At 38.8% G+C, this 21,098-nt stretch overlaps 1 protein-coding gene and 1 non-coding gene across 2 annotated transcripts in view; one reads left to right on the forward strand and one right to left on the reverse strand.

Annotated features, from left to right (window-relative positions):
* C5 (complement C5) overlaps positions 1–21,098 on the reverse strand; it is a 96,445-nt gene that overhangs the window by 53,339 nt on the left and 22,008 nt on the right. The window contains exons 9-20 of the mRNA XM_043453710.1: positions 20,610–20,736; positions 17,742–17,857; positions 15,794–15,979; positions 14,322–14,525; positions 13,277–13,486; positions 13,009–13,158; positions 11,314–11,443; positions 10,269–10,331; positions 8,978–9,175; positions 7,058–7,148; positions 5,497–5,570; positions 4,427–4,566 (exon numbers count right to left, since the gene is read on the reverse strand). Coding sequence (XP_043309645.1) covers positions 4,427–4,566; positions 5,497–5,570; positions 7,058–7,148; positions 8,978–9,175; positions 10,269–10,331; positions 11,314–11,443; positions 13,009–13,158; positions 13,277–13,486; positions 14,322–14,525; positions 15,794–15,979; positions 17,742–17,857; positions 20,610–20,736 — 1,689 coding nt within the window. The remainder of the gene's footprint in view (positions 1–4,426; positions 4,567–5,496; positions 5,571–7,057; positions 7,149–8,977; positions 9,176–10,268; positions 10,332–11,313; positions 11,444–13,008; positions 13,159–13,276; positions 13,487–14,321; positions 14,526–15,793; positions 15,980–17,741; positions 17,858–20,609; positions 20,737–21,098) is intronic.
* LOC122432182 lies at positions 7,616–7,722 on the forward strand. The gene has a single exon (XR_006266786.1). It is a non-coding gene; the product is annotated as a U6 spliceosomal RNA (small nuclear RNA).

A 21,098-nucleotide genomic window follows, 5' to 3' on the forward strand; every position in this document is an offset into this window, starting at 1 on the left:
ACAAATTATCAAAAACAAAAAACAAAAACTTTGGCAGTGGTTCTGCTTTTGGAAATAGCCAAGTAGTTCCTACTAGATAACTATTCTGAAAATAAAATTATAAGCTCTAGACAAAACATGTATTTAAAAAAATACTATCTGAAGTCACTACAGATTGGAAGAGAAGGTGACCCTCAGAAGAAAGGAAGGACATTGTGTAAGGGTCCTGGTTTTTTAGTTTTAACCTGAGGGCTAAAGGCAAAGGAGAAAAGGAAAGATATACCCATTTGAAGGCAGAGTTCCCAAGAATAGCAAGGAGAGATAAGAAAGCCTTCCTCAGCGATCAGTGCAAAGAAATAGAGGAAAACAACAGAATGGGAAAGACTAGAGATCTCTTCAAGAAAATTAGAGATACCAAGGGAACATTTCATGCAAAGATGGGCACAATAAAGGACAGAAATGGTATGGACCTAACAGAAACAGAAGATATTAAGAAGAGGTGGCAAGAATACACAGAAGAACTATACAAAAAAGATCTTCATGACCCAGATAACCATGATGGTATGATCACTCCCCTAGAGCCAGACATCCTGGAATGCGAAGTCCGGTGGGCCTTAGGAAGCATCATTATGAACAAAGCTAGTGGAGGTGATGGAATGTTAGTTGAGCTATTTCAAATCCTGAAAGATGATGCTGTGAAAGTGCTGCACTCAAAATGCCAGCAAATTTGGAAAACTCAGCAGTGGCCACAGGACTGGAAAAGGTCAGTTTTCATTCCAATCCCAAAGAAAGGCAATGCCAAAGAATGCTCAAACTACCACACAACTGCACTTATCTCACATGCTAGCAAAGTAATGCTCAAAATTCTCCAAGCCAGAATACTGTTCTTCAACAGTACATAAACTGTGAACTTCCAAATATTCAAGCTGGATTTAGAAAAGGCAGAGGAACCAGAGATCAAATTGCCAACATCTGTTGGATCATCAAAAAGCAAGAGAGTTCCAGAAAAACATCTACTTCTGCTTTATTGACTATGCCAAAGCCTTTGACTGTGTGGATCACAACAAACTCTGGAAAATTCTTAGAGAGATGGGAACACCAGACCACCTGACCTGCCTCCTTAGAAATCTGTCTGCAGGTCAAGAGTCAACAGTTAGAACTGGACATGGAACAACAGACTGGTTCCAAATCAGGAAAGAAGTATGTCAAGGATTTTTCTTGTCACCCTGCTTATTTAACTTATATGCATTGTACATCATGAGAAATGCTGGACTGGATGAAGCACAAGATGGAATCAAGAATGCTGGGAGAAATATCAGTAACCTCAGAAACACAGATGACACCACCCTTATGGCAGAAAGTGAAGAAGAACTAAAGAGCCTCTTGATGAAAGTGAGAAAGAGAAAATGTTGGCTTAAAACTCAACATTCAGAAAACTAAGGTCATGGCATCCGGTCCCATCACCTCATGGCAAATAGATGGGGAAACAATGGAAACAGTGAGAGACTTTATTTTCTTGGGCTCCACAATCACTGCAGATAGTGACTGCAGCCATGAAATTAAAAGACGCTTAGTCCTTGGAAGAAAAGCTATGACCAACCTAGACAGCATATTGAAAAGCAGAGACATTACTTTGTCAACAAAGGTCCATATAGTCAAAGCTATGGTTTTTCCAGTGGTCATGTATGGATGTGAGTGTTGGACTATAAAGAAACCTGAGTGCCGAAGAATTGTTGCTTTTGAATTGTGGTGTTGGAGAAGACTCTTGAGAGTCCCTTGGACTGCAAGGAGATCGAACCAATCCATCCTAAAGGAGATCAGTCCTGAGTGTTCATTGGAAGGACTGACGCTGAAGCTGAAACTCCAATACTTTGGCCACCTGATGCGAAGAGCTGACTCATTGGAAAAGACCCTGATGCTGGGAGGGATTGGGGGCAGGAGGAGAAGGTTACGACAGCAGATGAGATGGCTGGATGGCATCACCGACTCGATGGACATGAGTTTGAGTTAACTCCGGGGAGTTGGTGATGGACAGGGAGGCCTGACGTGCTGCAGTTCATGGGGTCGCAAAGAGTCAGACACGACTGAGCGACTCGACTAAACTGAACTGAAAAAAGCCCAAGGGTCAATGCGAAGTTACTGGATATAAAAAAAATAGGGAAGTGTGATCTGCACACAAGTAGAAAGGTGATTAACCAGTAATTAATCCAAGATATCATGGATGTTCTTGTTTCTTGTTTTGATGTGATGACGAATGCACTGACAATTTAAAATTAAATAAAATATGGCAATACCATGAGATGCGTGACACTTAAAATACTGTCTAGTTGTCATTGCAGTTCACGCTGTTCTTTGAGCAGTAGTGCAGTGCAATGAAAGCACCACATGTGTCTATGACACAGCTACTAAACTCTGCTATGGATAATACACACAGATGAGTACTTTATCCATGGACACTGAAATTTGAGTTTCATGTAATTCTGATGTGCCATGAAATATTCTTCTTTTACCTCCCACTGACCCCTCCCCCCAAACTTTTAGAGATGTGAAAAACATTCTTCGCTTATCCGCCATAGAGGAGGGAGCAGGCCAGTTTTGGCCCACAGGCCATAGATTGCTGACCCCTGACCTAGCACATGAAGCAAAAGAATGAAGAGATGTAAAAGACCCAATGTTGTAAGCAGGTCAGTTTCCCTTACAGTCAGTTCAGTCACTCAGTCGTGTCCGATTCTTTGCGACCCAGTGAACCGCAGCAGGCCAGGCTTCCCTGTCCATCACCAACTCTCGGAGCTTGCTCAAACTCATGTCCATTGAGTTGGTGATGCCATCCAACCATCTCATCCTCTGCCATCCCCTTCTCCTCCTGCCTTTGATCTTTCCCAGCATCAGAGTCTTTCCCGGCATCATTTTCCCTTACAGTAATTTCTAAATTCAGGATGTGCCTGCTAAGTCGTTTCAGTTGTGTCCAACTCTTTATGACCCTGTGGATGGTAACTGGCCAGGCTCCTCTCTCCATGGGATGCTCCAGACAAGAATACTGGAGTGGGTTGCCATGCCCTCCTCCAGGGGCTCTTTCTAACTCAGAGATCGAACCTGAGTGTCTTAAGTCTCCTGCACTGGCAGGCAAGTTCTTTACCTCTAGCACCACTTGGGAAGCCCAAATTCAGGATAATACCTATCAAAACCTGAATACATTTTTAACTAAATCAGCAAGCAATTACTTGACACTTAGAATCTTATAATAAAAAAAAACTTAAAATAATTGAATTTCAGTATATGTACATATTTTTGTTGTATCAGAGTATGATTAATTGAGAGAAAACATTCAAGCTTAAAACATAACTTTAGGAGAGTGGAATGGAAATATAAGTTCACAGATAAAAGGAATGGTATATAATCTGTTGTTAATGAGTTTATTTGGGTATTTTTAAATGGATTGTTATGGTATTTAGGTTCTACTCTATAAAAGTTTGATATAACAGTTTTATTTTTAAAATATCAATACTTAAGTGTTTCCAGAGTTATAGATTTGCATATTCTTTGAATTTATGATAAAAAATTTTAGACACCAGTTTCAAAATGTGCCAATGGGGTACATTTTATTCCAAAAAAAATTTAGGGAGGTATAAGCAAAATTTTTGGAGACCACTGGAATACTTATGTCTAAGAATGAAATCACAGCTTTTGTTTTTCAATAGAGTCAGATTTTCAGACTGCATTGAGTTCCTGTATAAGGTCTTGTGACTGTTATTTTTCAAGTGAAATCAGTCAGCCTAGTGCGTAATTCTGTTTAGAAATGTGTTGGCAAAAGAAGACAAATGGTGGACCTGACCAAGGTTGGCGTTTTCGCAGGGTGCACCCAGAGCAGAAGAAGATCAAGGGGGCTGGCGTCTTTTTAATCAGAGAGATTACAACGATGGCTTATGAATTCTAACCTGAATGAGGAGTGAAGTGAAGGCTTGCGCATGAGAGGGCTAATGAAGAATAAAAAGTAGTGAGGTCAGTGAGTTGGGAGTTTCAGCAGTGCTGTTGCTGTAGAAGTGTAGCTACGAAGCATCAAGGTTCATGAGTCAGAAGGACAGGTAGGAGGCTGTGGTCCATAGGTGAGATGTCTGGAATAAGGTTTTCCAAGGGGAAGGCAAGATGTGCAAAGTGAAGAGTGTGGATGGCCGAAAGAGGACAGGAAAGGGCTGTTAGAGGCAAAATCAGGAAACTCTAAGTCCAGGGTGACGGATGAACCAAACGTGAGCCTCCACAGCATGCCGGTTATCTTAAGGACTTGTGTTCTTCACTGATGGGAGGTGTATGAGTAATTTAACTTTCTTCTTCCCTTCACTGAGTTTTTATTTTTTGTGTACTTGGTAATTCCATTAATAGAATTCTCAGAAGACTAGAGACATCTTCATTTTTTCCCATTTATTTGAACATGCTATAAATATTTACTTACCTGAATTCCAGATGTTCTATAGTTGTAAACAGTTCCACTCAGTTGGATCTGTTCCCCTCGTACAACAGAATATGGTATATTCATTTCCAGGAAGACGCTTTTGAACACCTTTGCCTTCAGAGTATTAGCAACACATATACCTTCAGCCCAAGTAAAAGCAAAGTTGAAGCAAATTAGGGAATTCCCATAATACTTTATTAGTACTAAAATGTCTCAGATTTCCTTTGCTTCAAGGAAAAATGAATGCTAGATCATGTTTTCCCTCTGCCCTATTACCCATATGGAATTTTCCTTGAATTTTCTATGCACTGATTTTTTAAAACTTAGCTATAATTGACACATAACATTATAGTAGCTTCAGATGTACAACATAGTGATTTGATATTTGTATACATTGTAAATGATCACCACAACAAGTTTAGTTAACATCCACCACCATATATACTACACAATGTTTTTCTTGTGGTGAGAAAGTTTAAGGTCTATTCTTATATCATTGATCTTCGTTCAATAATTACTGGTATTAACAGAAAACTGCGTTTGTCCAAAAAATATTTAATTCTTTTTAAGGAGTGAGAATGATTACTAACTAAAGCACCAAATCTCTTTTTTAGATACTCATTATAGGTTCCATTTAACAGGCATAAAATTTTGGTTGTGGAAGCCAAGATTTATAAGAACACAAAATAGCAAGCAAGCAAACAAGCGAGGCCTGAAGTTACTTATAAAGTATCTGCACTGAATCACCACAAAGGGGGCTGGTCCAGGAGAGAAATCATGTGTTTGTCTCTAACTCTACTCAATCTTCTAGTCACTGAGAATAAAACAAGAAAAATGGGGGCTTCACATCAGTGTTTATAAAATGATGACTAATAGAAGAACAAAAGAGGAAACTGATACAGTCTAAAATGTGAGCTTATCTAAGTCTCTTTGTAATACATTATAAATAGGCTTTAATAAATGACACCATTTAAGTTCTGGACAAACTAAAAAGACAGTAACTTAAAAAACCCCGCATTTTGCCAGATCAAATCACTCCTTACATAAATATATAACTTCAATTTGCTTACCACTATTTGAAATTCCAACACCTTGAATTTCCCAGGTAGTTAGAGAATCAGGTAGCACAAACTGCAGTTGGTTTCTGAAAGTTAAAATGTTGATATTCAAATACAATGGGACATTTACTAACCAAAATTGACATGAAGAATTTTTGCCTCATACTACTTTAGAAGAAAGAAAAAAAAATCACATCAGGTATTAAGGAGAAATCAAGCAAGAAAAATATATCCAGTAACTCTTATATTCGTTCCATATTTTTACGTATTTTACTGGTATGATGAGAATTCACATTCGGAAGGATACCTTTGAAACACTGCAAACTCAAAACATACAGTTCAAAGAAAAAATTATGTTTATCATGTTGTTTAGTTGCTAAGTCATGTCTGACTCTTTTGTGACCCCATAGACTGTTTATTGTATAGTGTGTTCTAAAATAGGGAAGCAAAATAACTAATGTATCTTAAAACTGCTCATAACAAAGCTGACATAACTAAAAATTTCTGATGAAGATCAAGCTTGTACTCATTCAACAAACAACTATTGTGCACCAACTTCGTGTCAAGCCTAGCACGACTGAATACTGAGTATACAGCACTCATTGATACAGTTCTGCTCTCAAGCAGTTCACAGTCTATGTTCAGTAAATAAATTGAACCAATAAAACAAAAAAAGTTCAGAGGCAGTGTGCACTGATTCAACACATTTGTTTTAGTGCCTCTGCAAGCTGGACCCTATGCCAGGGACTGGATATAAAACTGTCTGAATTTAGTCTTTGCTCTGGATGTATTTACATTTTAATGTGATAGATAGTTGGGTAAATAGGACCTTGTTATACATACTGCATGATATGTGTAACGGGGTTCGTTGAAGGGATAAATGTCCAATCATTAGGTGGGGGAATCGTGGTAGAAAGGCTTGTGAAGGGAAATGCAAGCCAAGGGGCAATGTCAGATGAAGCGGACAGCACTGTGGAGGAGGAATCGGGTGGGACAGAACCCTGGGGTAGAGAACAGGGGACCCAGAAGAAGTCGGATGTCAGGCCCTGAACTCACTGCCTTGACTGCTCCTTGGAAAGTCTGTGCTTTGAGATCCTGTCCATCCCCACTCTTGGCCAACCTGAGGAAGGGTGACATGCAGGGAAGTAGCACCGTCTTCAGTGCCTGATACAGAGTAGGCACTCCATAAACATGTGTTGAATAAGGACTGTAACAAGAAAAGAACCTTTCTCCCTATTAATCGATGTTTGCCTTGTAGTGACAGGTATTTCAGGATGAAAACAGCTGTGTGATACAGCATAAAGCACACAGTTGTGACCAGCAAAGACTCACAGAAATGGAATGAAGTTGAATGGAATAGTACCCTTCTTCCCCAAGAGTTGATCTTGCCATGGAACTAATTCTCAGAGCAAATCACATGTTAAAAAAAAAAAAAAAAAAAAAGTAGAATAAAATTTGACCCAGTGCTGGTATGATTTTAACTCCTAAATAAACTGTTGGGAAATGGGTAGCTTCCAGATTTTTGGTCATATTTTCCCATATTTTTCAGAGGAATGTCAAAGAAATATAATACCTTTTGGGGACATGATGAACTTCCCATAACCAGCTTTCTGGAAAATAGCTTCTTATTTCTGGTTTGGTTACTGGTAAAAGAGACTTTATATCTGGAGGGGGGGGGGAAGTATATATGATTATGGAAAAACAACAAAAATTCTACTTAGGGCTGAATTTTTAAATGTAGACATTAATCAATAGCTTAAGCATTTTCTGAAAGGTCAATGAAACATTTTGTTTAGCAATTTCAAAATAGAACAATAAAGGCCTTAGGATTTCTCCACTAGTAGCACTGACAAAATGAATACAGCATAAAAATTTATTTAATAACTTTTTTCTAAATTGCTAAATGTTTCATGTTCTGAAAACTATACAAAATACTAATCAGTCTATAAAGTCTATCCCTATCTATTGCAGGGATTTTCCTAGTGGTCCAGTGGTTATGACTCTGAGCTCCCAATGCAGGGGACCTGGGTTTGATCCCTGGTTAGGGAACTAGATCCCGTATGCTACAACTAAGACCCAATGCAGCCAAATAAACAAATAAGTAAATTTTTAAAAAGTTATTTACATTTTAGTGCTCGCTTTGGCAGCACATATACTAAAATTGGAACGATACAGAGAAGATTAGCATGGCCCCTGCGCAAGGATGACACGCAAATTCGTGAAGCGTTCCATATTTAAAGAAAAAAAAGTTATTTACATTTTAAAAATTACAATAATTGTTATTATTTTATAAAATAGGGAAGTTAATGTGATTCTTTGCCTTACCGCAGAGTTTTATTTATATTTCCTTTAATAAAATGAGCAGAATGTCTGCTATGTCCAAGATGTTCTGATAGGGACTAGAGTTACTTCTCTGCCTTAAAAAAACTAGAAAACCAGACACAATAGTTTGCTTTCAGATATTAGAGCATAAGTAAGCCAGATCAGTGATCCCTCAGGGAAGGGAGTCAGATTAGGTAAACCCCAAAATTACCCAGATTTACTGTCTGGAGGCAGTTTACAGGCTCCAGAGCAGGAAGAGAAACCCATACACACCCTGGCAGAGTTGCAACACCAGGCATGATATTTGGGAAGCTAAGCTGTCTAGAACAAGGAACAGAGAGGAGGGAACTGGAGAGGCTGAATTCCAGGCAACTGATGCCAACCCGATGATTAGAGTTGAAAAACTGGACCGTGAGAAATGGACATGTACTAGACTATTCATAAAAAATACTGCATGTAATAAGCAAAAACCTGAAAACAACCTAAATATATCTAATGACTTGGTTTCAACAAACGGCCACAGGAATCTATTTCTGCAGAAATATATCCACTCGGAATGATAACATTTAAGACATACTGTTAAGCAAAACAATCAAACAGGATCTATCATTCTGTTTTTGTTTGTTTTGACTGTATATGAATGAATTGAAAGTCCTAAAAGTTCTGAAAACCTGTTAATTCTGAAAATGTATATGGTGGTTTCAATTGAAATAAGATTTCAACTTTTACATAAGTACATTTAACTTTACACTACACTTTGAAATCTTTTGCAGTATTTGGTCAGTATAGGTACAAACAGGATTTTAATGGTTGTAATATCACAGAATCATGAAATTTTAGAACTCAAAGGCATATTAGGTATCATCTGGCCCAAGTTTCTTGCTTTAAAAACGAGGAGAGTGAGGCTCAGAGAGGATGAAAAATCATTCATGTTTATAGAATGAGTCAGCTTTAGACTTGCCTGGGTCTTGACTATGGACTAGAGCATTCTGCTCTATACTATGCTTACCTCTTCTGATTCCCAAAAGTGACAACAATGTTTTTTCTTAAGAGCATTTACAAGTGATCTTTTCTACTTTCCATTTTAAATAGAGCATGAAAACCACCTTTTTTGGCAGCATAAAGTTACATCAAATTTTCCATATTTTCTGACAGAAAATGTCAAACTTACGTAGCCTTCCTAGTGGGATATTTTTGTGAGACTCTTCAGCCCGGAACTGGCTTGCGATGGCACAACAGTCCTTGAAAGCTTTGACACATCTTGGGCCTATCGTAATCCGAGCGGCTCGCTGCTCACAGTTTTCATCATCATTCCGATGGGCTCCATCATAACAACATTTCTTCACCATTATGTGTTTGTATTTAGCAGCTGAAATGATCATAATTCAAATGCCCTTGATTATTCATAGAGTCAAAGCATCTCATGCTTAGAAGGGCTCTAGAGGGATACCAGGTTTCTGCTGCCACAGGACTCCTGCCCCACAATAGTCACGGCTGGTGGACAGCCAAGCCTCCTTTTGGAACTACCATAGGAATGGGAAGAGTGCGGCCTCATAAAGTAGTCCATTGTCCCTTCTGATTCACACTAAATGTTTATGGGCCTTCTGCAACTAACCTCAGTACTGGCTTTTGAAACGAACACCTTGGATTCAGCACCCTTCTGAATAAAATAAGTTAATCTGAAAAGTCTGCAAAATATTTGAAGATAGTTATCACTATACAAGTATGTTCTTCTTCAAGCTAAATATCCTATTTTTTTCAAACGTTTCTTGCAGTTTGTACACCTTCACCAGTGGCATCATCCTTCGTCATAAATGCTTGGATGAACCGATATCTCTCTTCTGATATCCTTAAAGCTCAGAATGAAAGCCAGAATTAAAATGACTCTTATATAAATGCAAAGCATTATCGTATTACTATAAACATCCTTCTCAGTTGAGCTCAGGTCACTGACTCCTAGTTCAATATTCTTTCTATTGTATCATTGCCAATTAGCATATCTCTGTTTAAGTAATACTTAAAAATAATTTCTATTGGGCTTATTCCTCCCAATAATCCAACTTATTCTTAAGTATTTAATGTATGCAAGAAGAGATAGGCATCTAGGTATATCTCGAAGTTAATTAAACCATGGATTTTGTTAGAATAAAATGGAAGAATGTAATTTTAGTCACTAGATGAAGTTTGCAGAGAGGAAATATTTGTAACAAATAAAAGTTAATCTTTTATATTTTAGAGATAGAAATAACAAAGACTTATTTCCCTTAGATTAAGGTTATGGCAAATGAACTATTGGATCTGTTTAGATGAATCTTTCCAAGGGAGATGAGCTAGATGTCTGTATATAGCTTCCTTTTCACCCATTCATCTGAACGAGGAGAAATTAGATGATGTTATTTTTCTCCAGCTTTTGAATTACGTGATCTTAAACTTTTGACAATCACATGAAACTTTTATAGTACCTTCTTCCTCTATCTTCTTTTGCAGCATTCTCTTTGGCCTGAGAATTTCCTCACAAGGTTCATCTGTTTTAAAAAGATAAAGAAAAAAAGGAGGGGGAAAGGAGATAAAATCTCAAAAACCACAAAATTCCATGAAATTATTTTTTTAAAGACATTCACGTAATTCATTCAACAAATATTGAGAACCTGCTTTTGACCAAGCTCTGCACACTACACTTCTCAGTGTGACTTGTTTTTGGAGGGGCTCACAATCTGTTGTTACACAGTTTGACTTGTTTGATCTGAGTTTGGTTTTAAACCCTATAACCTTTTTGATCCACTGATTACAGAGAAATACCTAAGCCCTTAGGAGTGAGCCAAGTTTTTGTTAGGTATGCTATTTTAATTATTTTCTGTGCTTATATTATTATAAATAATAGTATCAAGTATAATTATGAACAGCTTTAAAGCCGCAGAAAGAAAACAATTAAGATGTGGTCCTTGCCCTTAAAGAGTTCCCAGCGCAGTGACTTAAACAAGATGGGTCACGAAGTTTAAGGCTCTACAGTGATGTACTTCTATTAAATCACATAAATAGATCTAGTCCCTGTAGTAGTCCCCGATTAAAGGAGAGGAAATGATCAATTTTATATGAGGAAGAGGTTGCATAGAGGAGATGATTCTTCCACTAGCTTCTGCAGGTTAATAAAAGGGAAAGCAGTCCTAATAAGGAGAAGTCAAAGATGTAAAATAGGCTAGTGCCATCCACAACTACACCTGGTTCTCTACGGCATAAACATAAGGTCACATAGAGTGGGATGAGAAACAGCTGCAAAGAGCCAGGGAGAAGATCCCGGAGGGCCTGGAGCATCACAGAAAAGAATTTGGACTTTATCTTGAAGGCTAATGACACCTTTTATACAGAGGAGTTACCTAGTCATGTTGCAGTGGGATCAGTGTAGTGAATTATTCTGGAGGAGGGACAACAATGAAGTCTGGGAGGCAAATTGTTCACGTAAATGTCAGTAATCAGTTTGAAGAATAAACAAAAAGCTGTGTGTTTTACCATTTTCTTGGGTGTTATCTGCATTTGCGTTGGTGAGGAAAGTGAGCCCAGCTAGGTAGAATACTTCTGCGTTGTTTCGGCCACCACCTGCGCCACAGCCCAGGTCACTCTTCTCTAAAGTTTGAAATACCTGTTCAGAGGTACTTAGTTAATTTAATAATTCTTAGCACAATTCCTAAAAGGCAAAATAGTAAGCCTAATCAGATATGGAAATCATTCCTCTGAAAAACTAAAGGTACAAATTGTTACCTGATTTTAACAAATCTGTGACATGCACAGGCCTATCATTTATCAAATGGCCAAAGACCGAATTTCCCAACTTCCTTCCTTTAGTTTGTTCTTTTGTTTTTAAAAATACATACCTATTCAAAATTAAATCAAGAACTAAATTTTAAGCTTTGATAAGATGATGCTTCGAAATCAACCCATGCTGTTTTGTACATAGAGTGCATACTGTAATAAATATAATGTCCAAAAAAGAATAAATGAGTGTATGAATAAGTGAATTAATAAGCTAGTTTTTAAATAGCTGAAAGAAAAAAACACAGCACAATCTCTTGTATTTTGGGGAAGAGGGCTCTAGGTTCTAAGTGGATGAGAATTTGTTTGGGGGAAGGCTTTTCCCAGTTTTAATTTTGACCCCAAATAATTTTTCCTTTCTGAATATTTTTAACGTAATGGTTTCTCAGTTCTTTCTTCCTTCTTCAAAGTAATTCAAGTCTAGAAAATAGTAGCAGAGTATAGGGGAGGTAAGGGCTTCCCTTGTGGCTCAGCTGGTAAAGAATCCATCTGCAATGCAGCAGACCTGGGTTCCATCCCTGGGTTGGGAAGATCCCCTGGAGAAGGGAAAGGCTACCCACTCCAGTATTCTGGTCTGGAGAATTCTGTGGACTGTATAGTCCATGGGGTGGCAAAGAGTCGGATGCGACTGACCAACTTTCACTTCACATAGGGGAGGTAAATGGGAACTTAGAGGAAAAGAATCCACCTGCAATGCAGGAGACCCTGGTTCGATTCCTGGGTTGGGAAGATCCCCTGGGGAAAGGACAGGCTACCCACTCCAGCATTCTTATGCTTCCCTTGTGGCTTAGCTGGTAAAGAATTCGCCTGCAATGCAGGAGACCTGGGTTCGATCTCTGGGTTGGGAAGATCCCTTGGAGAAGGAAAAGGCCACCACCCACTCCAGTATTCTGTCCTGGAGAATTCCATGGGGTCTCAAAGAGTCAGACGCAACTGAGCAATTTTCCCTTTCACTTTCAGAGGAAATGAACAATTTTCAGATTCTTCTGGGCCACAGATTTTAATGGGTAAAAAAAGGAAACAAAAGCCAAAACCCCCCAGATGTTACCTACTCATTCTTCTCTGGTGCTGCTGCTGTAAAGCCCCCTGCTCCCAAATCTCCAAACCCGACCAATCAGTGGTCCTCTGACCCCGTGAATGACACTACTATCATGATCACATGTTTGTAAAGTGCTTAACTACATACTTGGAAAAGTAAAAAAGGATAGACCTGGACTTTAGAGACTAACGTGAGGATGGCTTACCTTCTTAAGAGAAGGTTCTGAGAAGATTGTATCAGTAGAAAAGCAAGTCTAGTCTTCATTTAATTCTTTCCCCACAACCTACCCAAATGGCCCCCGTTTGTGAAGCACTGCATAGGGCCACCCCAGTAACGGAAGCCATACACTACTTAACTCTTTCCAGGGGTCTCTTGGCTGTTCTTTGCACTCCATATATAGCACTATCCACTGCTGTTAAAGACACCCAGGAATCCAGCTCAGTTTCCATATTAAGAGATACACGTTGGCCAGGGGAATATGTATCTGTACTTGGAGACAGATGAACCTAAAGGCCATTTGGAAAAGAAAGTAATCATCTGTATGACAAAACTTCACAGAGAGCTGCATTTACAGCCCCTTTATTCAGGAGAAAATCTGATTGGGACTTACAATTTGTGCCTTACCTGGAGCTGGTTGCCACACTTTTCCTCAACGTTTAACCAGACTGAGTCGGACACTAGCTCTGCAGTCTGCTCTCCCGTAACGATGTAATAGACCAGGAGCCGAGCTGAAGGAACCATGTTCTGTGTCACTGGAATGTTTATACTTTGATAAGCTGAATCCGAAAGTTTATCCCTTGTGCCAAAGTGAACAATTTTGCCCTTGGATAAAACCTAAAAATAAACAGCAGTAGAAATTATGTTAAAGAAAAAGAAAGTTAACATTGCAAGGGCCTACTATGTCCCAGGAACTTCATGTTCGATTAACTCTTTCAGTTTCCATGGTAACCAGAAGGATGGGAATACTATCTTCATTGTGCAGATGAAGGGACTGAAGTTCAGGAACTAACTAAATGTCATTTAAATTTTTTCCTTAAAACTGTTGAAATAAAGTCATCATCACTTGTTTGGCCTGAACATCAGAATAATTAATCCCATTTCTTTGGTAATTGTCAGGATGCCTCTGACATTTTTTGTACATTCTTTCCTAGCTTTCACTGACAGTCTTGACTGATACCTCTGTTTAATGTAAGTGATGTAATAGGGATATTCCTGGAGCAGGTTTGAAATGACTCACCCCTTAAGAGCAGGATTTGGGTCCCTCCTGTATTACAGTGAAATGCACGTATTTTAAATGGGTCTAGGTATGTAATCTTTGGCCATGAAGTGGAGCAGAGGTAATGTGAGAATTTAATCAGGCTCTCTCTGTGGAGGAATCAGGCTCTCTTTGGGAAAGGCGTGTCACACGGAGAATCAGAGGTTCCCAGTTCTAATCACAACCTTTCTCTTTAATTCGAATGACTGTGGTGAGTCCTAAGTCTTTTGCCCCTCAGTCCTCTTCTGTGAAAGAGTCATGAAGATCATGCCCTGTCTCAAAGGCTTTGAAAAACTGATTATTCAATTAGGTGATGTTCTTGGAAATGCTTTGTAAGAACATATGTAAAGGATCATTCTAACACTTCTCTGTAAGCAAAGGAAAATCAGGTAAATCTATCATTATTATACTTACCAAGTAATTGTAGTGAGTTATTTTGTCAATATATGGACTTCTGGGTGTAACAACAATATTCAGATGTTCTCCCACAAGCAAATGTTTATAGTTTTCTGTCCAGTCAATATAAAGGTAGCTTTGGCTGAGAGATGAATATGCTATTGCTCGGTAATCTTTACTGGCCTGGTTTTCTTCTGGAAGATCTGGATCGTTGGTCTTGACCTGGAAAGGAAAAAAGAGTTAAACAAAGGTGCATGGACTGTGATGTAAAAAAGGTATGTTTTCTGTGAAACATACCTTTTAAATTCCTTTCTTTGCTTTACACATTTCTAAATTTCACAACACCAATTGCTAAAGAAAAAGAAATCCACTACTCCAATGTGTTTGTACAGCTGTGGTATCAAATAACTCTACAAAGGCTATGGACAATAACTGGGGTAATATAGGACTGTGGGTTATGGTGGGAAAGTCCGGTGAAGTGAAAACAGAATGATGCTCATGGAACAAATATGGGCATCCTTGAAGTGTCATGGTAAGCTGGGCACTCTTTTCTCATGGGTTACAGGGGTAGCAGTGGGGAGGTCCTGAGGACTGGGGACAGGAGTTGTGAATGGACGTCACCCAGGCTTTCTGGCCCAGTTTCACTGTGAAGTCGTGACACAGACAAGAGCTTACAAACACAGAGTGGAGCAGCAGTGCGATCACGGCAGTGACATCGGCCTTTGACAGCAGAGGGGTTAACATCTGGGGTGAGATATACATTGGTTTGCATTCAAGTGCCATCGTTCATTAAGTCTGGATAAGTTATTTAACCACAAGAGAGGTCAAAAGCCTCTGTTTCCTCAGCAGCAAAATGGCAAAGATAATATTCTCCAATTCAGAGAGCTGATTACATGGGTATTGAATGTGTTCTACGTAAAGATGATGTATGATGTATGATGTCTAGCACTTTGTAAGGGCTGAGTAGATGACAGTGAATCTGTGCATGCTGGGGTCACTGACACACATTATTAAGTTTTTTATCTGGAGTTGGGAACCTAAATATTATTTGCTGGGAGAGAAGACTATTAAGTGAATTTTCAGGTAGAGTGATTCATACAGCTAGAAAAAAAAGAGAGGCTTCCACATTTGACCCCTTTGTGGCCCTGAAAAGAGATAAAAGTTGTGACATGGGAAAGAGAGACTTTCTATCACTAATTTTCACTGTTATTCCTATTTCATGCTTCTAGATTTTAATACAGTCTTACTAATGCAAGAGAAAATAATTCACCCCAAATAAAAAACTGATACATTTATCTTCCTAAAGGACCATTCAATTAATTTGCAGATTGCCTCTGGTGCTTTTTTTTTTTCCCTTTGGTTGCAAAATTATGGAACTGTTCGCTGGACTCATGTCTAAAATCTACCACATTTTTTTCTGCACATTGGCCAAAACACACAGTCAAAAGTACACATTGTCCTAGAAAATTTAACAGGAGAATTCAGCTCACATTAAACTCCAGCACCGTCACTTCAGATGGGAGATTCACCACAAAAGAAGCTACTCCGTCACTGGAACGTGTTACACTTTTCTTTGACTCCAAGTCAGATGTCTCTTGGTTCACATCGAGTGTTTTTGCACTCAGGGTCACCGGTATCCCTCCTACCAAATGGTCAAATGAATCCTTAACTTGCACCTGTTTGCCAGAACAGTCCAAATTCGTTTCCACAGCTCATCACTTCTTTTAAAGCAAAACAGTTCTGAAATAATTTTCCTTTCTCCTTACCAATGTATAAATTATTTATATTCAATTCAGTAAAGAGAAGCATGTTCTCATCTTATGTTAAAAGGGTCTAATCTTATTTAGTTAAATCATTCTTGAATGGATTCCCCTGATATCAAGAAGACTCAGAATATAAATATTGTATTAGGCCTGCCAAGTAGATGAGATAAGGTCTTTTGTTATTTAATTTCTGTGTTTCTTCAATTGGTTGAAAACTAGATAAAAGAGAAAATGAAGCAATCATGTCTGGGAATTAATCTCTTAGATATGAGAAACAATAGTATAGGGCTTAGTCGCTCAGTTGAGTCCAACTCTTTGCAACCCCATGGACTGTAGCCCACCAGGCTCCTCTGTCCATGGGGTTTCTCCAGGCAAGAATACTGGAGTGAGTTGCATGCCCTTCTCCAGGGGATCTTTCCCACCCAGGAATCAAACTGGGGTCTCCTGCATTACAGGAAGAGTCTTTACCAGCTGAACTATCAGAGAAGCCCCATGAGAAACAAATACATTTTTTTTTCTCCTTAAACTTTACCTCTCATTGCCATGCATATGCTAAATACATATAGAATTTCCATAAAGGTGTATTTTACATTATTTATTTTTATATGTGATATGAAATATATAAAGATATATAGAATATAAATATATTTTATATAAAGATAAATATAATATATATAAATATATAGACATTTAAAAATAATAAATATATTCTATATAGAGACATATTTTATGATCTTTTGTATGTATTATATTAATATACTCTATAATAAATTACAAATTATTATATGCATTATATAGTAACATGTTATATATTATTAAATATGTTGTATATGTATTAAGAAGTTATAAGCATGTCCAAAGGTTGCTTGGGGTCTGGTAAATCTTTTTCTCTTGAAAGCCAGTGATCTACAGCTTTCTAAAGGATAGGGAATAAAAATTTTCATTTTATAAATATAATAAAACATAGTATATGTAATAGAGTATGTTTTATATAATATATAATCAGATATAGAATACTAAATACAATAAAATATAATAACAAGGTCAGATAAATGTTTTAGCTCCATACTATCAGCATTTTAAAAGGAAAAGAGTAAGAAGGAGAGAAAATATTGAAAGGGAGAAAAAAAAACAAAAACCAGAGAGAGAAGAGTCAGGGACCGACAGAAAAGTGTCGAGATGGAAAAGAGAGAGACCAATGCAGAGAGATGAGATCAGACAGAGTTGTGTACAGAGAGAAGGCAGAGTGAAGGGCGCAGAAACGCACCCTCAGACACATAGGAAATAAAAAATAGAGAAAGGGGTTTATTTTCAAGAAATGATATCTCTGCCTTAAGACTTTTGAGAACGTGTTGCCAAATAATTTTAAATGTTAGTATTTTTTGAACTATAGACATATGGAATTTTATTTATAATGTATATCATTAATGTAAGGCTCATTTAGGGAATGCCTAACACAGGCTATCTTACTAAATATTGATACTGTCCTAAGGTTTGATATTATTCCCAAGAGAGAAGCTGGTCGGCAGTTTCCCACTGCTGACTACATTGTCAGAGAGGCAGATTTCACGCACAGATTGAGTTCCCTCTGTGCTTTGCCTCTCCATTATCATTCCCCCATATTTTTAGAGAAAGATAATCACATTCAGCAGTACCCCCCCACCCCCAATCTAACCTTGACAGAATATGGAATCCCAGGCTTCACAAAAAGAGGAGTAGCAACCAAATTCAGTTTGTAGGGAGAAAGGACATACTGGATGCCAGGGATTTCTGCTTCTTCAGAAAATCCACCTAAAGAAATGACAAAAATTTATTAGAAGTGTACTGATCTGTGTGGGGAGCTGTGTTTGTCTCCATGTGTCTTCACAGACCCACTCATTCCTTCATTCATTCACTCCATTCCTGCACTCATTCGTTTACCAACAGCAAGTAGGACATGGGTCTTGGTTCAGAGGGGCAGTGCAGAGAAGAGTTTAAACCCTTTTCAGGAGTTTCCAAAGCCTTATGCTCAAGGCTTAGGCATAGAGATGGCCCTTCTGGAAGTAGAGCAATAGGATCGGACTGAGGAGACATTTGAAGTGGGGACATCACTTTTCGCCAGCTGCTTGAATTTCATTTAAAGACATAGAAGGCATTAAGGAGAGAAGAAAGGGTCGGCCAGAGACTAAGCCTTGCAGGGAGGTCATCTTTAGGGGGCAGGGATATAGGGAGAACTGGAGAAAACATAAAAAAAGATCTTGAGGTAGAGAAAACCCAGAGGGTCTACTGGCAAGACCCAGGAGTGTTACCCTTTAGCTAAAACTTATATATAAGAAGTTATAAGAATAATATACAGAGCTCTAGTATCCCTAACTTCTTTCCAGGATTATATCCCTGGTCCTCCCACATACGGGCTTCCCAGGTAGTGCTAGTGGTAAAGAACCCACCCGCAAATGCAGGAGATGTAAGTGACATGGTTTCAAACCCAGGGTCAGGAAGAGCCCCTGGAGGAGGGCATGGCAACCTACTCCAGTACTCTTGCCTTGAGAATCCCATGGACAGAGGAACCTGATGGGTTTCAGAGCATGGGGCCACAAAGTGTTGGACATGACTGAAGTGACTTAGCATGCACATACGCACCCCTACATATATATCCTATACTTCAGTCAACAGAATAATCTGCTATTCTCAAAGGTCACCCTTGATATGTCCCCTCTCTGAAGAGTGCCCCACTTCACCCTGCCTGTCATCCCTTCCTCAAAACCCTACTAGTCTTTCAAGACAAGACCAATCATCTTCAGGACACCTTTGTTGGTTGCTCAGCAATCATCTAGGAGCTCATCTTCTTCCGAAGGTCAGTAGCATTAAGCACTTTGCTTAGAGCACACATGAAATTCCTTCTTGTCAAAGAGTTCTTTGTTTATTTGTCTTAAAGCTGATCCGTGTTTATAAGCCACTTGAGTACTGAAATTATGCATTATTAACATTTGTAAGCTTGCATATTTAGCAGCAGTCTTTGCATATCTAATAAATATTGCCTAAACTGAATTTATTTTAAATAAATTGAGAAAAATAACATTAAGAAAGAAACATTAAAACAATGTCAAAAATTTAGAGAGGGCAGGGAGTCTAAAGTCATCATCATTCTCCCGCATCTATTGAGCATCTGATGTATACAAAGTGCTTAATAACTCTGTAATTACCTCAGTTCTTCATTCTGCTACCCTAGAAGGACAAATTTAAAGAGGTAGAAGGAGACTTAGGAATCTTCTAGTGTGACAGTCATTTTATTGAAAAAAAAAATGGACTTAGTGTGGTTAAATTATTTGTTCATGGTTGATTGGGGGTTCAATATAGACCTGCAAATATAAGGTACATTAGTAATCAATTACTTCTGATTATATCAGAAGTGAGACAAAGTAATGCAACTGGGAGTAATAATTAAGAACTATTAAAACCATTGGAATGAGGGTTAAGAGTACTAGATAAGATATTAAGAATGCTAAGAAAAAAAATAGGTGGTGAGGAGGAGAGGAAGAAGAAGGGGGAAGACGAGGGGGAGGAAGAGGAGGAGAGGGAGGAGAACCAGGAGGGGAGGAGGAGTGAAGAGGAGGGGAGGACAGGAGAGAGGGGAGAAGAGGAGGCGCTGCGCACACTGACTCTTTTATTCCCACCGTAACACTGAGAGGTATATACTATTCTTGGATCCGTTTTAGAAACATTACCTCCAGTTTTGGATAGAATTACTATTCCAGAAGAAAAGGGCTTTATGATGTACTTGGTTCAACTCCATCATTACACAACTAAGTGGATACAACAGTGGTGGTAGCAGTAACTTTCCTTTGCGTGGTACTTCACCCAATGTCTTTACACACAGAATCTCTTTGATTTTGATTCCTCCCGGGTGAGAAAACTGAGGTGCCAGATGTTCAAGCCAGAGAGGCTGTGAGCCACTGGGACTGTTAAATGGTTGGGTGTTATCCCTTCTTGCCATGGAGACAGTAGAGACCCAGGGACTAGGCAGTGACAAAGCTACCCTCCAATTCCAGTTTTAATGATGCAAAAATAAAATTTAACTATGAAAGGAAGTAAAATGTGAAAGAAGGTACTGATTATTTATACCTTTAATATGCTGTCTAAATATTTCCCAAGGGAAAGTCCCTTCTCTGGTGCCTGCTAGGTCACTTCAGTCATGTCCAATTCTTTGTGACCCTGTGGACTGTAGCCCGCCAGGCTCCTCTGTCCATGGGATTCTCCAGGCAAGAGTACTGGAGTGGGTTGACATGCCCTCCTCCAGGGGGATCTTCTCTGGTGGCTCAGTGGTAAAGAATCTGCCTGCCAATGCAGGAGACACAGGAGACGCAGGTTCTATCCCTGGGTCAGGAAGGTCCCCTGGAAAAGGAAATGGCACCCCACTCCAGTATTCTTGCCTGGAAAATTCCATGGACAGAGGAGCCTGGTGGGCTACAGTCCATGGAGTTGCAAAAGAGTCAGACATGACTTAGCAACTAAACAACAACAAATATTTGCCAAGAGAAAGTTTAAGAGGGAAAAACAAACTTACCTGTAGACTCTATGATTGTCACACCAATATAGAGGTACTTGTCGTTTAAATCTTCTAGACTTTCATAGGACAATTCTTTAACTGCTGTTTCAGAGTTAAATGTGACTTGAGCCATCCCGTTTATCAACTTTTTAAAGGGGAAAAATAAGTAAGTTATTTCAGAGAAGAATTTATAAGGAAAACATGAATACAACGTGCCTTTACTGGCCTCTCAACCAAAGACAAAGAGGAAAGCTTTACCATCACCACTAAAGCGAGTAACTGAGTCCACAGTTAAGCCCAGAGTGTTAGCTTCTAATCTATTTGTTTAGAATTATAGATGTGGAGGAATCTTAAACATCCTTTGGTTCCACAGGTCTTTTTTGTACTAGCTGGCAAAGATGACTTCTCCCCATCACTGAGTCATCGTCATCTCTCTAGGCCTCTCAGCCTGCTCTCGCTCTTAACTGAGAGTTTGTGGGATTTTATGATATTCACTCTGTCCTTTAC

Source organism: Cervus canadensis, chromosome 30 (assembly GCF_019320065.1).
Source record: "Cervus canadensis isolate Bull #8, Minnesota chromosome 30, ASM1932006v1, whole genome shotgun sequence".
Classification (NCBI taxonomy): Eukaryota; Metazoa; Chordata; class Mammalia; order Artiodactyla; family Cervidae; genus Cervus; species Cervus canadensis.